This window comes from Boleophthalmus pectinirostris, unplaced genomic scaffold, assembly GCF_026225935.1.
Source record: "Boleophthalmus pectinirostris isolate CB_2022bp ecotype Guang Dong unplaced genomic scaffold, ASM2622593v1 HiC_scaffold_16, whole genome shotgun sequence".
NCBI lineage: Eukaryota > Metazoa > Chordata > Actinopteri > Gobiiformes > Gobiidae > Boleophthalmus > Boleophthalmus pectinirostris.
This window is the reverse complement of record NW_026571095.1, coordinates 6,458,877-6,478,114: the sequence shown is the minus strand read 5'-3', so window position 1 is coordinate 6,478,114 and position 19,238 is coordinate 6,458,877. Positions and strand designations below refer to the sequence as shown.

The 19,238-nt window shown below is 39.1% G+C and overlaps 2 protein-coding genes across 3 annotated transcripts in view; both read right to left on the bottom strand.

Moving 5' to 3' along the window:
- The window catches only part of LOC110174801 (cAMP-specific 3',5'-cyclic phosphodiesterase 4D-like), a 131,056-nt gene extending 117,060 nt beyond the window's left edge, over window positions 1-13,996 (bottom strand). The window contains exons 1-3 of one of the 2 annotated variants that reach the window (XM_055151821.1): window positions 13,978-13,996; window positions 12,531-13,838; window positions 9,216-9,511 (exon numbers count right to left, since the gene is read on the bottom strand). In XM_055151821.1, the coding sequence (XP_055007796.1) occupies window positions 9,216-9,511; window positions 12,531-12,569 (335 nt within the window). In that variant the 5' untranslated portion in view covers window positions 12,570-13,838; window positions 13,978-13,996. Of the gene's footprint in view, window positions 1-9,215; window positions 9,512-12,530; window positions 13,839-13,977 lie in introns of those variants that run through there. The other variant, XM_055151822.1, reaches the window with a different exon arrangement.
- On the bottom strand, window positions 13,857-18,494 carry LOC110174784 (gamma-interferon-inducible lysosomal thiol reductase-like). Its single transcript, XM_020940885.2, has 7 exons — window positions 18,245-18,494; window positions 16,904-17,092; window positions 16,178-16,252; window positions 15,984-16,073; window positions 15,243-15,395; window positions 14,608-14,676; window positions 13,857-14,056 (listed from the first exon to the last, which is right to left on the bottom strand). Exons 1-7 carry the CDS (start codon window positions 18,371-18,373, stop codon window positions 14,030-14,032), a joined length of 732 nt encoding a protein of 243 aa, XP_020796544.1. The 5' UTR covers window positions 18,374-18,494; the 3' UTR covers window positions 13,857-14,029.
- Window positions 18,495-19,238: the final 744 nt, after the last annotated feature.

The following is a 19,238-nucleotide window of genomic DNA, read 5'->3' as shown; positions in this document are numbered from 1 at the left end:
GCTCTGTCCTCCATGTGCTGGTTCCAGACGGTGGCGAGCAAGACCAGTGCGCAATGACTGGGTCTGAGCGGGTACGTTCCGCCGTCTGCGCGCTGGTTCCGTGTTCCGTGCGGGGAAAGTGAGAATGTTCTGTGGACTACACCTACAGGTCTGTGCTGCTCCTGTCCTCCGCGCTCAAGAACCGCGGCTGGTTCCGAGGTGGTGCAAAGCATCCGGACAGAACGTGAATCCAGTTTAGTTGGTGTCCGCATTTGGTTCTTCCCGGGAAAAGCGCTTTTCACTCCCCGCTCCACGTCATCTGAGCCCGGACAGAACCGGAGCTGCTACTGCTGGTTCGGGACTCCGGTTTGGATCTAGTCCGACTGTATTTCTCACACTAGGCTAAAAGCAGGACATTTTTTAAAGGTGAATCAATTGAATGGGTGATTGCCTATTGTCATAAAAATTATTTGGTTAATTAAAGCCTAAAATCACAAATGCTGGTTCCTACATGATCACGGGGAACACCGGGACCTCTGTGCGGGTCCTGAACAGAAGTACACACCCCCATTTTTGACTCACTCTGGAGCCACACGTTCGCACGTACTTGCTCTGATCTTCGTGTATTACATTCTCTGTATTGGCCATTGTTGGTAAAATATTTTGAAATTGAATCGCGGCTGCGTCTGGACAATCTGTTACTGCGCTGGAGTCGTACAGCGCGTCATTACAGGCAGGAGACATGTTTCTCCCATGATGCATCTAGAATAGTTCGTTTGGACCTGCTGTCTATGGTTTGGACCCGGGTTCGCGTTCACACCAGAAGAACCGCACCAAAGTTGGTCATTTGGTGCGGATTCAAGCGAACCGAGACCACCTCTTTTTTGAGGTCTCGGTCCACTTGAGTTGGTCCAGGTCAGAGTCCAATTGACGCTTTCACATCAACGCAAACGAACCGAGCTAACCACTTCTGGTTCGAATGGACCGTTTGGTGCGCACCAAATACTGTCGGTGTGAAAGCACCTAATACAGGTCAAGGCTCACTGATGAGCATCTTCAATCTATCCTGAGGATCTGCTTCCTCCTGCAAGCCAAATATCTCTCAGCTGTACAAGATGAAGCGTAGCCAGGTTTCAACCAGCAAGAAGTAGGCAAAAGAAGAAGAGTAGACGCATTAGTTTAAACTTACGTTCTGAAAACATTTTCATGTTCTGAACTGTTATTAAAGATTAAGAAAGTGTGTTGCGTGTTGTTCTTTCTCTCTCCTTTTTTCCCGTGCAACCGCTATTTATCAAATACTCAATGCGGCCCAGCCTCACTCAGACTTTCTCTAATGTGGCCCCCAGGTAATTTGAGTTTGAGACCCCTGGTCTAAAGACTGACACATTGGTCGCCAAATTACTCCTGGACAGGTAACTTCTGCTTATTATGAAAACGTACTTTATTTTTATTTCCAAGAGCTAGACAAACATTTTTCAGGACACGAATGCGATATCCTATGTCTGAAAACGTAATTTTCAATGCAAAGACAGAGTCCGCTTGCAGCTGCGTGTTGTAGTAGTAGCTTCTTTCGCACTGAATCTCCACGCACCCCTCTCTGCACCCCTTACTGCTCCTCTCCCCGCTCCCCGTTTCGCTCTTCTCCCTGCTCCTCACTTCTTTTCTGCGCACGGAATCTCCACGCACTGCTCCCCTCTCCTCTCGCCGCTCCCCGTTCCATTCTGCTCCCTGCTCCTCACTTCTTTTCTGTGCAGGAAATCTCCGCGCACCCCCTCCCCCTGCTCCTCACTTCTCCGCCTTGCCTAACCAACACTGTAGTTAGTTGTTTACAAGTCATGTGCAGCGATGAGGACTTTCTGGCGTAAGGAGGAGGCGGGAGGAGGCGTTTCTACGTAGGGAGCTGTGGGGGAGGGGGGTGGTTTCACGCATGCGCAACATTTGAAAAAGGACAAACAGTCGCTGGATTTCTCGTTCCTTGGAAAATCCTCCATACAACCTTTAAGTCACTCTTCCTTCCAACTGACACATAGTCACATTACTATCAGTGTGCATTCCACTAATGAAACTACTGCACATCAGATCAGCTTTGTGAAGTTGTAGTGTATTGTTTCACAAGCTGGCGCAATTTGTGCTCCAGTGTGAGAGACAGAATTCCACATTAAACAAAAGAAGTCAATTCAAGACAATGTGCCTTTAAACTACTTATGTTATTTAATTAATTTATTTATTAATTCATTAAAATGTCCTATATTACATAAAACTGACTCTTGTGAGATTTATACCATGTGAAAATGATGTTCCCTCATCAAAGATACATACGAGGAGTTAAGTTCTGTTTCATTCATATGTTTAGGTAACCTTTTCATTATTATCTCCAAAACTCAAATGCTCTGTTCCACCTTGTGATGTCATGAAACAGTAACTTCAAATGTTTCTACTGAAGGTGTATGGAGTTTAAAAACACAGTGGAGCACTTCCAGTGCAGTGTTTTCTGTTTGAAGGAAGAACTCAGCCTAAATGTGCAGGGTTTGTGTGTTAAACATGTGTGAATGAAACAAAACACAAGTCCAGTTTCTGATGAGGGAACATTATAACATAGATCAGAAAACACTAATATGGGCCCTTTAAAAAGTTTTCCAGGTTCTACTGGAAAGTTGCACTAAATCTGTTTTATTTGTATTTTCCAGGAGATCTTTTTATTGTGAAACTCCACTTCTCCCCTGAGACGTTCACATGCTGCAGGAGGTGTCACATGCAGCACCTCAGACTAAAAAAAGTCGAGGTAGATAAAAAGCTCCATCCAGGCGTGGGGGGTGCGGTCACGATGGCGCTGTTTAAGTGTAACCCCAGGGCCCATCACCGTCTTGGGCCCCACCTGATGTCTCTGTATGGGGGGCCGATGGTTCTCTCCCCTCTCCTCTGACGTTCACATAACCCACGGAGCTGGAGCATCTGACACTGGACTGAACCTATGACCAAACAGCTGGTAGGCACAGCTCTCCTCAGGGCAGTTTCACGGGTTACACTTTTAGCTGCTTCACTTCATGAACTCCTGGGAGATAAAAGAGCGCTTGTGGAGGATGTGGACATATGGGAAATGTTAAGAACTTAAATGGTGTGGTAGCATAGAGTTAATACATGGATTGTTAGTTGTATAGGAGGTTCTGTTAAAGTCACAGTTTTTTTTCCGTTTGTGTCAAAGCCAACATGGTGGCTTACATTAAAGAAAGGAGAAGAACTATTGCAGAGGACTGAGAAACTGGATTTCTGCAGAATCAACAAATGAAGCATCAAACGCTTCATCGTTTCTTAGGTAAGTAGCTCTGAATTATACAAACATTTTTGAGAGGAGATGTCTTCTGTGTTTGAGAAACACACGCTACAAAAAAATCCAACACACAGCTGTGGCTGCACCGTTCCAAGTTAAGATGGAGGTTTTTCACACTGTATGGACCGATTCTGTGTACAGAATGTAGAAAGGACTGGCAGATCAGGCAAACAATGTAGTGCAAAATGTATGGGTGGCAGTAGCTCAGTTGGTAGAGCATTCACCCACTGATCTAAAGGTTGGTGGTTTGAATCCAGCTCTCAACATAAAAAACATCACAGGTTGAGTGGTTAGATCCACTGCTGTTGTGTCCTTGGGCAAGACACTTAACCCACCTCACACACCACAGTGTCTGCATACACTGGTGTGTGAATGTGTGAGTGAATGGGTGAATGGTTCCTTGTTGTAAAGTGCTTTGACCACCTTGAAGGTGGAAAAGTGCTATAGAAAAATGTGACCATTTACCATATTCCTCATGCAAGGGGAAAAAGTATAGGGAAATTAGTAGTCAAAAGAAATAATATAGTAACTATGTGGACCGTAGCAGCTGGTAGTCTTCAGAGATCTGACGAAATCAGACTTTGACAAGGAGGTAAAACAAAATTTGCTGCTAATTTACTATGCCAAAAGATTACACTTAATTTAAAAGCACTATTCATAAACAGACCCCCTCCACCACATTCTTACTAATTATAACTGTGACAGTGTCTTTTTAGCTGCTACATAACAGCCTGTGCACTCTGCTAAAGTGGTGCTGTCAAGTTTAGAATAAGAAGATCCTCTAACCTTAATCTGTGCCAAATTCAGGGCAAGAAGCTCACTGCAGTCATGAGGCCGATGTTCAGAGGAAAGGCCCAAACCCATTGTGGGCTGATTCGAAACAGAGCACAGTGCACCACAGTTAATTTAGAACAGTGTTTGTCAAACTGTGGTACGCAAGCTCCTGCGGGTGGTACTTGGACAGCTCTTCAGTTTGTGGGTTTGCCTCATTTTGAGTTCATTTTATCCACTTTTTGTCCTCCTTAGTTGATTTCTTGTTTAGAACTATAATGTTATTGATGTAGTTCACGTTTAGAACTGGTTTGACCCTATATTAGCCCTGGAATACTCCTGTTACATACTTGATTTAGATCTGGTGGTATTCGGAAATAACAGGGCTATCAGGTTTCTTTGTGTAACCGTCTGAATATTGTTCTACATATCAGTCTGGGATAGCCCATGACTAAGTGCAGTGTTATCAGTTAGCATAGTCATAACACCTAAACTCTGCCCACGAGCACGTTTCAAACAGAGCTGATAAACTGGCCAGTATGTAGGACGAAATAAAAGAATGAGAGAGCAGGAGGGGCGGGCTCTGGGCAAATGAGGAACAGTGTGATTGGTCTATTCCATTTCAACCTCCGCCCCCTACATCGAGGCATTTAATAAGAAATGAAATGAAAAGAATCTCCTGGCTGTAATAAGAGCAGTCTTGTGTGATATCACCAACTACACCATAAACTTAGAAATAAGCATTTTTGAGCAGAAAGCTGCAAATATTTGGTTTACACTAAAGTTCACAGTTATAATTCTTAAGTGTGTACTGGAGGAGGTCTGTTTAGTGCAACTGTATACTTGATTTAGATGTGGTGGTGCTCGTAAATGACATGGCTATCAGACTGATATCTGTAACCTACTGTCTGAATAGAGTTCTACACATCAGTCTGGGATGCTCTCGCTGAAAGCTCTGAAGTCATTGATTGGAGCATTCAAACAAATCCATGATGCTGATTGGTCAAAGCATCAGGAGGAGGTATTGCACTGGCTGCTTCTTCACACGCTGATAACATCTCAACACGTGTCAACTGACGGCATCTCTACTAGTGGTGCATTTTATCAAGATTAAATTTACATTGCACAAGTCCAACAGGTCTGGTGACTTTTTCACACAGAGGCACTACCGCAGCTAATACGCCGTTGCCGTGACTACTATCATAACTGCATTGTCAGTCAGATCTGGGATGGAGGGGAGTACAAACCCAAAGAGCAGGTCACAGTACATTAAGATGATCACAGATGAATGCATGTTGGAATTCCATCACTTCACTTACGTCAGATAGAGAAGCAGTATGACCGGAATCCACCATTAAGGTTCAAATTCAGAGGTACCACTTATTAGCAATAATAGTTATATAGTTATAGTTAATAGTTATTAATAGTTTTAATGACTTAAAACAATGCCCAGTGTGTACTACTGTGCAGTCAACACAATCATATCATTTCAGAGATCTGTGACTGTGTTTACATAGAATTCAACCTTCTCGCGCTCACAACAATGGAGACATCAGGGCTAATACAAACCAAGCAGAGCCGTACCCAACTGACCCTGCTGACCTTTAACATGGCCCTTTTTATTTTGAGAGAAGAACTCAGCCTAAAAATGAGGAGTTTGTGTGTTAAACATGTATGAATGAAACAAAACCCAACTCCAGCTCTGTTTATGACGAGGAAATAACATTATAACATAGATCAGTAATATGAGTACTTTAAGAGAGACATGCAGCGACAGAAGCAGCGTTCTCCCTGTGATTCATAAAAACACCAGTGGTCACGTTTGAGGAGGTAAATGTAATTTTGAACATCTCTGACTTACTGTTTGATGTTTGTTACCTTCAAGCCTGGGTAACAAACATCCAGACACTGTTTACAGTTTGAGCTTTGAGCCATGACATGTGTTCATATTTATCTTCTGATTCCATTGATTGAATGCACTTAAAAGGTCATGAGGAATAAACGGACAGGACCTAGCTTTTCAGGTCCAGTGAGACCCATCCATGTACTTTCCCTTAGCGTGGTTGTCGAGGTGTGTGGCACAGGCGTGCACTCCTCTGCTGCGGCACTGCGGATATACGTTCTTGAAAACTGCGAATATTGGATTAAAAGACAATTCTCTTCTGACCTATGGCAGGATTCTGACCATTGTGCGGAGGGCAATGGGCTACAGTAAATAAGTCCAACGGATGAAAGACTATGGTTGGGCGCGCAGGGACAATAGACATGAAAGGGGTGCTGTGATGAACTTTGAAATCTATGTTGCACTAAGTGGTCTAATATAATTTCAAGTCAACACAGCCTTTGTGTTTTTTTCTGTTTAATTTATTACAAACCGATTAATTATAAATGCAACAGTTTTACAGAACAATCTGTTACACCACAGGTGTCAAACATAAGGCCCTGGGAACAGATCCGGCCCTCCAAGAACTTTAATGTGGCCCTCGGCTGATTTTCTACTAAAATATTAAAATTATATTTTCTATTAAAATATTGTTAATTTTCTGCGTTTTTTTATCACAGCAGCGTCTCCAGCGTCTCTGTACGTGGCCCCTCCCACCAGAGCAGCACAAATGAAGACTTGTCTCTTTCCAAACGCTCTTAAAGGACGATCGTTTTGACTGTTGACCGTGACACCCTCATCAGAAAAATGTCCAACATGAGAAAAGTGGAGCCGAGTGCAGGATTTTCCAATAAAAAAAATGACTTATTAAGTTCATGTTAAAACATTGTGTTGAAATTGCATTTTTCTTAAAGTTTCAGGTTGTTCATAATATTAATTATATTTTATTAATAATATTAATAATATTTTGTAAAAGAAAAAATTCATCAATTAAAAAAGATTTCTGTAACAGATTTGTGTTTCTCTGCACAAATATTTGAACTTATTGTTATTTTTGGGGTTTATATGACATGAGTTTTCTGATCCGGCCCCTTTGGGATCAAAGTAGGTTGGATACGGCCCCCGGACCAAAATGAGTTTGACACCCCTGTGTTACACAAATAATACTTTATTTTGATTGTTAATCTCCTGCACCCTGTGTTACAACATCTGACACTGAAAATAAATTACAGTTAGTTAAAGCTAACAAGGTTAGAAGCATGGATCTATGGTTATAACTGTGACAGAAAGTGTATGAGGAAGGGTGAGGTAAGAAGCTAGGCTAGGTTGCATTAGCGGTGAGAGTTGGTGAGATATTACACACTGGGATTCCTATATTATGCTATTAATAGATATTTGATTCAATTTGAGGTTAAACATACAGTTTTGAAAGGTAACTGTCTCTTGTTTGATGAATAAGGAACAAAAACAAAGCTAGAAATCATCTGTGTAGTTTCTGGTTGGACGCAGAAGTGTATGTTTCTACCTTCATCGGGCATTCAAACTGCTTGGCACCAAGTCACCACATATTCTCAAACCCACGGATAGAGGAGGAAAGTGTCTTGCCCAAGGACACGTGGCAGTATGAACTCAGTGGTGCTACTTGCGGGAGGTGCATCAACACAAACTGGACACAATTACTAGTATGTTTCCATGCACAGGGAGCTCAGAGTGCGCTAAACAATCACATTCAAATCATCTTTGCCCCAAAACCAGACCACTCTAGTCTCAATCTACATGACGGTCAAAGAACTGAACAAGGGGATACGAGACGTTCAGGTGCATCTAGTAAATTAGCATTACCAATAATAATAATAATATTAATAGTTACACATAAAAACGACTACCATACATACAACCACGCTTTGGGCAGATATAGATAAGCATCTCATGTGTGTTAAAGGTGCAGTATGTGTCTTTTTGGTTGTGGATCTGTAACCTGCTTGTTTCTATGAATATGTATGCATAGAATCTATCTTACGCTATGGCATGTCAACATGGTTTGGTAACCTCTCAGTCAAACTTAAAGCACAGATTTTTACCTTGACTAAAAGAGCAGGTAAAATAATGGGTGTGGCCCCAAGCTCACTTCAGCAAATTTTTGAGGAGACTGTTAGGAAGCTCAGCAGGAAGGTGATCAATGACCCAACCCATGTTCTTCACAGTCAGTTTGAGTTGATGCCATCAGGCAGAAGGTTCAGGGTCCCAAACTGTAAACTGAACAGATTCAAACATTCTTTTGTACCACTAGCTGTTAAACTGCTTAACTCAGATAATGCAGTCAAAAAATAATTATAAAAGGCTTAGGGATTGTGCAATCAAAACTGCACATTGGTGTAGGGAATGTGCAATAATTATATCTAAAACTGCACATAGGTGTAGGGAATGTGCAATTAAAGCTACACATAGGCTTAAGGAATGTGCAATAATTAAATCTGCACATAGGCTAAGGGAATGTGCAATAATTATAACTAAAACTGCACATAGGCTTAGGGAATGTGCAATCAAAACTGCACATAGGCTTAGGGAATGTGCAATCAAAACTGCACATAGGCTTAGGGAATGTGCAATAATTATAACTAAAACTGCACATAGGCTTAGGGAATGTGCAATAATTAATAGAACAGAAGAATGCAAGGGCCTGTTAAGGATAATTTAAGGGTCGTGTTGGTGCATCACTCGTGGTCATACTGGTCTCATATTTACTTTGTTTTATGGTGTTTGTTTATGTGCTGCTTTGTGTTGTGTTGTCCTGTTTTTTTTGATAAAACATGTTACCCCCTGTCCCAAGACAAATTTCTCCCATGGGAGACAATAAAGGATTATCTTATCTTATGTCATTGCTCTGTTTAGAATGTTCCTTATAGTATTAACATTACATTAAACTCTTCTTCTAAATAGTTTTATAGCTCAAAAATTCCTGGAAAAACACGCATTCTGTCTATGAGCAGGGTTGCCTTTCCACAGATCTGACCTGTAAATTGGTCTGGTTTGTTCTCCCAAAAGATTTATTTTTTAAAAGAAAGGTTTAATACCATACTGTGAAACATTCCAGACAAAGAAATACCATCTCTATGGAGAAAAGCATTTGACAGACCCTCCACCAAAAACGTTACACAATGCACCTTTAAGTAGAGCACTTATTGAATATAGTCCATATGGTCATTATAGTGACAGGTCTAGATAATACAAATGAAAATAAAATAAGTGACTTACAACATCCTGGAGATGCAACTGGTGAGCGTGCCCAGGCTCCGGGAGTGTTTGAGTTTGCGGTGAGACTCTGAGAACAGGGGGTCCTCTGGGGCTCCATCACAGGGCCCCTCACTCTCCAGAGCTGTGCCCAGGTCCGGGAGCCTGTCTCTGGGTGTGAGCTCATCCGAGCTGAGGTGGGGCGGTCTGCAGGAGAGCCGGGGCAGGTGGAGACGCCCTGACATGAGTCTCTTTACAGCACACGCCAGGCCCGGGGTATGATGGTGCTCCAGATACAGGGCCTCCTCTACCCACTCTCTCTGTACACAACAGGAGAGGAGAGAGAGGGGGGCACAGTTAATGTTGTACTTATAAATATAAATTCACTTTTTCAATACTAAACGGTATATTTGTGTGTGTGTGTGTGTGTGTACATGTGTTTTAACAGTATTATCTACTGTTTCTAGCCTTTGTTGTTGGTGTTTTTCCAACTTTCTGGTTAAAAAAGCTTAAATTTAAGCTTGTGGTGCCTTTAGTGGCCATTTTAATTTCCAGTAGTTGGTGACATCACCAAAGGCTGCCCAGACTAATGGTGCATTTGATTATCCATCCGACTTTGTTTTCATTGTGTTTGGACACTTTGGTGGTTTAAATGACAATTTCAGTCACTCATATTACTACAATACCTTACTGCGTCCGTATCACTGTCTATGGGTATGGTAGTATTACTGCAGTACTTTACTGCGTCCGTATCACTGTCTATAAGTATGGTGGTCGGTGCTGTGGTGAGGCCAATTGAACAAAGACTTGTTTTAAATGGGTGCTGCTAAAAGTCCCGAGGGTTGCTAACAGGTGATAAACAACAATAAGAGCTTTCCAGGTGGTGTCCACGTTTTTCTCCAAGTCGGACACATGAAACATAATAAAACACTTGAAGTGTGGATGTGATGTCATATCCAAGATCTGAGTGGGAGACGGATGGATAATCAAACGCACCATAAAGCCTGGAGTTTCTGATACAAACACCTGGCTTGAAGTGGAGATACCTGTTCGATCAATCACACTGTTCCTTAAACCTCCAGACCCCGCTCCTCCTCCCTCCTCATTCCTCGATTTAGTCCTCCAGACCCCGCACTCCTTCCCCTCACTCTCCCCTTCAGACCTCCAGGTACTGCCCAGTTTAGCAGCTCTGTCTGAAATGTGGTTGTGGGCAGAATTTAGCTCTTTACTCCCACTTTAGGACATAGACATATGAACACCACAGATTTTAAATTATCCAGTTATCTAGTTAAGTCAGGATGAGAATATATATTTTTAGTGCATGAATGTGTGGTGGGACTAGCTGTGAAAGTCTTGTTCTGGTGTATTTGATCAGATAACAGATCCTGAGTCTCACCTTGTACAGTGTGAGTGTTGGCTCACGGCTCACAGGACACAGAACAAAGACAAACCTGTGACCTTATCTCTGCATCTCTCTCAAGTCAATTACCACCTTTATCTGCCATTGTCTGCACAGCCAATGGGACCACTTCAAAGGACACAACCAAGAACGAGAGGTCTAAAAGTGGACAACATCACGTTATTTTTACTTGTACATTTATGTAATTATTGATTGATTGATTTTTTCCATTTCAAGTTTGTGCCAAGAGATAAAAATAATCATATACATACAATATATCTTACAGAAAAAGCACACTTCTTTGAGTTGGAGTGGGAAGAGGAAAACTTAAGTGCTTTGTGTTGCATTTTTGTATAAAAAGCGCTCTAAATAAAGTTTTGATTTGATTTGATTAACTCACCCCTAATGTATGCCTTACCGACACCAGACTCTTGCTATTTTTGCTACTTTTTTAGAATTTATTATAATATATTGTGATGTGTCCAAATAATTTCCCTTGTGGATCATTAAAATCTGTCTAAGTTTTCTGGTGGAGGCTCCTTCACTTGCTTGTCTCCATGGAGATGTTAGTGCTTTGCCTGGAATGTTCCATAGTTTGACATTAAACACATCTAGAATTTATTCAGTATGGGTGTTTCTATTGCTCAAAAATACAATCATTCTCTTTGTGAATAGAGTTGCCATTCCACAGATCTGACCTGTAATGTAGCCTATAGTCGTTTCTCTTGAGAAAGATTTAATCTCCATGGAGACAAGCAGGTGACAGACTCTCCACCAGAAAAGTTGCACAATGCATCTTTAACAAGCTTCTGCAGCAAATGTTTAAGTAGTTTAATATAGATACATTTTACATGATTTTAAAGACATGTATGAGCATTGACTCGCCTTTTGGAACATTCTGTTTGTAGAAGTCAAAGACAGGATTTATAGTCTACATACACTACAAGTCAAAAGTTTGGACAGGCTTCTCATCCAATGGTTTTCTCTGTATGTTTACCAGTCCCTACATCTTATATACATAAGGAAAACCAAATATTTGAAGCAAGATATATGGAATTATATAGCAAAGAAAAAGAAATTAAAATAAAAATCACCCTTTCCTTTGCACTGCAAAACCTTGGCCTTCTGTTAGTGAGTTTCATGATGAAGTCTCCTGAAATGTTTTTTGTTTACTGCATTCCTACAATGTAAATAATCATGGAAATAAAGAAGAAACACAAAAGAAAAATTGTGTCCAAACTTTTCACTGGTAGTGTAAATATCCAATGGAGACAGCAGTACAATGACATAAAGGTACACTATGTAACTTTTCTGGTGGAGGGTCCATCAAAACATTTTCTCAATGGAGAATGTAAAGCAGAAAACATCCCAAGCAGAGCAATATAAATAAATATTACACATATTTGTAGTATTTTCAGTTTACCTGGTGTGGCGATTCAAATTGAGATTTCAAATTCAAATTAGAGTAAAAAAATTGTAAAAAAACAAAACAAAACAAAAAATAAGAGATTGTGAACTATTTTGATCTTCATTATACTTGCACTTAAGATATACAGGCTTTCTAGAGTTAAATTCATCATTGGAAATTACTGTACATTTACATTTACAAAACAGTTATGAAATGAGTAAAAAGATGAGCACCATTCATGTTTATCTGAGATTCCTTTGTAACTTCTCTTTGTCTTCGTCTTTCTCATTTTGTAAGTTGGACATAGTTGACACTAAAACATATATTGACTTATTTTGATTTACCATAAAATTGGCCTTTAGCACAGTTCTACTTAAACCAGAGCCAACCACAACAAACACCTGCTCCTCCTAATTCATATCATTTATGTTCTGAATGTTAATGTTGACACCATCTCAAATCAAAAGACATCAAACAGTCCGCTTGGGAAAAAAAAACTACAATGAAAGTCTAGGGTTAAAATTAGTCTTACCTCTGCGTGAGTGAAGATTTTAGAGTTGCTTCTCCTCATATTTTAAGCTGTGGTTATGTCAACAAGACAACAGAGGAAATGCCACAGCGCAGGACACAGGAACCAGGTTTGAGATCAGATATGTCTTTCCACGCCTCCCATTAGCCACCATGCTCTGCTCATCTCATTAAAGAGTACAATTTTAAGTACAGTCTACTCACGAGAGCTACATTTAATGGCAGAGAAGCAAAAAATTAAGCTTTACAGCCCACTTAAAGAAGAAATATTATGCCAAATTGGTTGTAATGAAACTTTAACTCTATTATGTTTTTTTTAGCATAATAAAAGCTAAAGATGCATCTAAAAAATACTTTTTGATGACAAAGTTTAAGTTAAACCTCAAATTATAACAAAAACACATCCAGCTTTTCTTCTGTTTTCTGCTGATGCATCAAGGTGGCACATTTTTCTTCCAAACACAGTTATGGCAATCAAAAGTCACTTTCTATGAGTGGCCACATTCACAAATGCAGATTTTGTCTATGTATTTTTCACATCAGGTTAGCAGTAGTATGTATGGCATTAAACCTTTCCATCTTCATGGAAACCAAACCAGACCCAGTTACAGGTCAGATCTGTGGAGAGGCGACCCCGCTCACAATGTCTGTTTTTCTAGGTATATTTGAGCTATAAAACCATGTGTAATTGAATAAATGTAACATAGAGCTGTTTAATGTGATACTGTGGAACATTCCAGGCAGAGCAATGACATCTCCACAGAAACAAGCAGTGATGGACCCACCAAAAAGTTACAAAGTGTACCTATAAGGTTAGGGTTATGATCAGGGTTAGGTTTGGGAACAGGCAAGTTTAGTGTTTTGTGATAGATTTGCTAATTATGTCTTGGAAAAACTGAGCTGTAACTTTCTAAAGTAAATTATATTAAAAAAAAACTCAAATTAGAAGAAAAGCTGGATGTGTTTTTGTTATAATTTGAGGTCTAAATTAAAAACTGTCAATGTCACTGAACCTTAATATTTGCTTTATTTCCATCTACTGAAAATGAAATTAATTCTCGACAGTAAATACAGCAGCAGCGTTTTAGTTGGCTTTGCTACACCCTGCCCTCAATCCAATCACCGAATCACATAAAACACTGAAAGCTGTTATGGCTCCATCTAGAGGTCAACATAGACACTGCATGCATAATGGGTGAATGAACTTTTGAATGGCACCTTTTTCTCTTTCTTTTCTCTCTGTTGCTCCTCTCTAGCTCTCCCTTTGTTTTCTTCTCCCTTTTCCTGAATTTTTCCTGACAATTAAATATGCCTAAAAAAGGAAGATACATTTTACTTTAAAGATGACACCAAACAAGTTTATAAATATAAAGTAAGGCACAGGCATTTTAACAAAAAAAAAACAACACAAACACCAATCAAAACAATATCCCCTGAGTAAGTCTCCACACCTCCACAGTACAGTATTTTAAATGGATTTTCTTCTCATTTGGTAGTGTTTCCTCATCCACAGACTGCAGGTTTGGGGCCCTTTAAGAAGACATTTAAAGCTTGTTAAATACTGAATTTCTTTGGGAAATGCCATATAAACTACTATTGATATTTTGCAGTGACATCACATTGGGGGTGTTCTGTGTGTCTGTCTATGGCGAAATATTCAGCAGTACACAAAACAAACACTGCCAAACATGTTTTAAAATAGTCTGAAAACTCAAGAAAAATTACAAAATGGATTTAAAAAACACATTTTCCAGAGCCTGTGAGTTTGATTTTCAACAAAAAAGGTGAGACTGACTAAATGAAAAACTGTTGGCTAATCGTAGCAAACTTCAAACTGTAATGTTATTTGAAAAGGACTCGTTTAACAGCACAAAAATCAGTTGACCTACTGTAGCTACACCTTGTGTCAGTTCTTTATGGTCAGACTATGTTAAAACAAAGCTCAGATTAAAGTCTAACTGGAGTACAGAGCCTCAGACAGAGCAGTACCTTCATTTAGTGTCACACCCTCAAAAAATGTAGATGACATCAGCTGCAAAGTATGAATAAAAATACTTAGCGTATGTGTACTCTGACATTACCGTGTACATGCTGCATACAAGAGACACAAGTGAAGACATGGCTTTCTCCTGTAGATCGTCTGTGTGAACCTGGAAGTTTAATCACAACATGTAGTTTAGACTTTTTACATTTTAGGTTGAAATAGAAATTAAAAGGTCAGAAAGGAAAGATTTCTCTTTTACCTGCTCGACTAGTTTCAGCTCTAGTTTTGGCTATCATGTAACACTTTATATACAGATTTGGAAGATGGTAAAATGAAAGCTTTTCTTTCAGCCGAGTTCCTTTCAGCTTTTTGCCAGAGGATTTGTTAAAAAGGTGCATTGTGGAACTTTCCTGGTGGAGGGTCCGTCACCTGCTTTTCTCCATGGAGATGTTATTGCTTTGTTTGAAATGTTTCACAGTATGGCATTAAAGCTTTCTATCTTCATGGAGACCAAAACAGACCGAGTTACAAGTCAGATCTGTGGAGAGGCGACCCTGTCTCCCTGCTCACTTTCACAATGCCTTTTGTTATAGGTATTTTTGAACAGAGCTGTTTAATGTCATACTGTGTATTTTAGTAAGAGCAATGACACATCCAAAGAAACAAGCAGGTGACAGACCGCCAGCCAAAACACAGTGCCCCTTTAAGAACTAGAGAGAATTCGAGTCTTACCCCATTGATGGTGATCCAGGGCACAAAAGTGTGAGGAGGCTGCAAGGCTTTGGTCTTGAGGGCATTTTGATGCATGAGCTTATTGCCCAAATCTCCGTTCACACAACTCATCACTTCCTCCCAGCTCACCTGTGGCGCGTACAACTCCACACACTGCACACAACAACACACCAAGAGGATCAAGGCACATTTTCTATACATCACAGGAGAAGCAGTAATCAAGAATGTAAGTCAAGACTAGGGTTGTAAAAGAAATTTGAAAATCAGATCCTAATCAAAGTATTGATACTGAAAAAAAAAGTCCCATTGAAAGGACACAAATTAAGCTTTCCTGAATGTTTTAGAATAATGTGGAGCTGGATCAGAACAAGTGTCAGAGCACATAGACTAATACACACATGGACCAACATGAGCCTACTGCACCACTGATGATTACACACATGTAAGACATATGGAATAGAAAAGAAAGTTCTATTATTTAATGTTGAAAATCACATTCTGTTGTCACTACATTGTGTTTTTTATCATCGTGGTATTAGAATTGATACTGAATATGACGTCTCTTTGTCACAGCACTAGTCAGGACAGCAGAGATTTTTAGATGCGTCATTTCACCTTTTAGATGATATTTACCACATGTAGAAATTTGAAATGTGGTTGGTGTTTCAATTTTTGGGGACACATTTACACAATTTTATACAATTTTACACTATTCTACTCAAAACCCACAGATTTTCTTACCAACTTGCCAGCCTCAATCACATCTGAAGCGGCCTCCATGCAGAAGATGATGATGAAGGCTTTGCTCTGAATCATGTTCAGTAAACAGGACTGAAGTTTAAAAAAAATATTAGTAGAGTTCAAACATCAACACATCAGTTTACTTTAAATAAACCATTTATAAACAAATTCTCAGCGCTCACTGTGGAACGTACCTGGATCATGTTGCCCTGACACTCCTGCTCTCCATGCTGACACGTGAACACATACTTCTGTCCATCAAATTTTTCCTGGAAACAAACGTTCACTTCAGTATCATGGTAAATGGTCAATGGTCACTCAAAGCGCTCTACATCGAAGAACCACTCACCCATTCACACACACATTCACACATGCTGAGAGTGGGATTTGAAAAAACAAATGTTCTACTAACCGAGATGCTGTCACCCGCAAATAAGTGAAAAATAAGTTCAAAATTGTTAAAAGTTAAATAAAACTAACACAAAAAAAATCAAAGTTCAATTTATATATATATATATATATATATATATATATATATATATATATATATATATATATATATATATATATATATATAATTTTACAAAACTGTAAAATTGAAACAGAGGTAAAAAAGTAAGTACAATAATGTTACTTCAGAATAAAATGAATGTTGAAAGCAACGGTCCAAGAAAGTAAAAAAATATTTGGGAAAACTACTACTCAAGACTGCCTTCAGAAATAACTCAAGAATCTGATTTATAATTTGAAGTTAATTTAATGTGCAAAAATAATGCACAAAATCTGGTATTTTCAAGGAAAAAAATAAATAAAAAAATCAACATTATATCTGAAGGAGCAGTGCAAGAAACACAAAAGGTCAAATCATTTCATATTGACATATAAAGCATTTGCATCTTGTAGATTTACTCAGTAACAACCTGAGCGTTGCCGTAGGGAATCACAGTCAGGTCCATGATGTCTTGGAGCAGCACAGAGGACGGGTACAGCATGAGGGTGATGAACTCTCTACAGTCTGGACACAGACTCTCAACATACACCTCCACCTTCACTGGGTCTGCCGCCTGCTGCTGTCTGGTGTGGTTAGTTTTCAGACAATGCTTCAAAACCTACAGGTAAAAACACACATCTCTTTTATATGGCAGATTGCAATTTTTGGAATATTTCTTTAGGTAAGTGAGATGGGTCAATATTTCGTACACAAGATCTGATACGAGATTGTGCACACATGAGAAAAATCTGTATTTCAGTGCTGGTGAGTTGCTAATGACAACAAAAACAATATTAACAACATTTTTTAAAAATGTAAACCGCACAATTTATTTACTAACTTTTTTTTACAGTATTGGCTTGAATTATTTCCTCATACAAATTCCTAGTTCCTTGTGTTCAACAAGTCTATCAAACTTAAAAATGAAAATCACTCTATTTTTGTAACAGATAACCCCACCTAAAATATATATAAATAATTTAAAAAATCTTATGAGTAAAATTGGTTGATGATGCTAAGTTAAGTGTGACAAAATATACTTTAAATGGTAACTACATGTACGGAAGGATATGATGAAGCTAAATGCTGCTAACCGTGTAATTCATTTAATCTAACTGTGTAACTGTCTTAATCATGAATATTACCTCAAAGTATTAATCAACTAGTTTGGCTCCTTAAAAACAATAGTAGACTTGTACCTAAAAATCAGAAGTGGGACCAAGTTGTTGTCTTGCAAGTCTCAAGTAAATCTCCAGTCTCTGAGCTCAAGTCTGAGTCAAGTCCAAGTCAAGTCCAAGTCAAGTCCAAGTCAAGTCCAAGTCAAGTCCAAGTCAAGTCCAAGTCAAGTCGTCTGCTTTTCAAATCTTTAAAGTTTAAAGATTTGAAATGACTTAAAGATTTAAAGTTTAGTTTTTTGTCTTGTCAAAACCTTAGTGTGAATCATTACAGTCAGAACAGATATAATTCAGATTTAAAAGTGCTTAAAAACAAGTATTTTGTCATATAGTCTGCATTGAAATAATGACTCAAGTCTGACTCGAGTCCAAGTCACGACTTACAAGTCCCATCCTGTGCTAAAAACACTTGTGTGGAGTTATTTCCTAAGTGTAACTACAAAGAGTCTAGATTTAAAAGGCAGCGCGGTCTGCGGAAAATATGAATATTACCCGATATTAAATTAAAGTACACTGGCCCATTAAAAGCATAGTTGTAGAGATGACAGATTTTATTTTTCATATTTTTTGAAATAATAAAGTTTGAAATGAGTCACCCCACAGCGGAGCGCGGTCTCCACAGAGGAGCACCAGGTGGACGGGACACAGGGAGACTCTCCTCTGCCCGGCTCACAGTTCACCCACACGGCCACAAGCAACAACAGCAGCAGCAGCAGCGCCTTCATCTTGTGTCAGGACGAGGGAAACATGTAAACTAGTCCCAAAGTTGATTTGATGTGAGGTAAAACCATAACAGAGACTTTTTCTCCCGCCGCCACTTCCTCAAGCGCGGGCTTTCTGATTGGACATTCAGGTCACGTGCGAGTGCCAACATGTGACTGATGAATGTCACGTGCTACAAAGTTAGTTCTATTATTAAGGCACTTTTCAGTTTATTACAACATCTGTAACCCTTTATGACCTGCCATAGAAAGAGTGTCATTTTAGGACTATTAAATGATCTTATACTCAATCCTTGCACTTCAGATCTTCAATATTTTACAAATAAGACCCTATTCAATATTTACAGTAATTAAAAGGCCCAATAAAATGACCAAAAAATGAAATATGATGTATTTTCCCCAAATCCTGAATTTCCAGTAAAAAATCAGGGGTGGGCATTTTTTTAGTCCATGCATGAGGTGAAATGATAAATTACCTTATAAGCTCAAAGTTGTAAATGGTTAAGATTTTCAGATTTATTTTTTAAACTAGATAAAAGTGAATTGCTTACTTTTTGAGATGCAGATGTTTTCAGAATATTTAAAAAGCAAAAGATTTAATTTGAAAAATTAGCCAACAGAAAACATTGCAGAAAGAGGTCATGAAGATTATTTTTAAAAGAATTCTGCCCAGTTTTATGTGCAAAAAATAATTATTGACCTATTTTTCTTAGCGTTTTCTTTAAGTTGCTAAACAATATACTTCTGTATGTGATGTAGAACGTCCATATTATGTTTTGTTAACTATTGTTGTATGTTGATATTTGCACTAAAAATGTACCCAATGTGTATCACTCAGAACTAGAAAAAGAAAACACAAATGACTTGA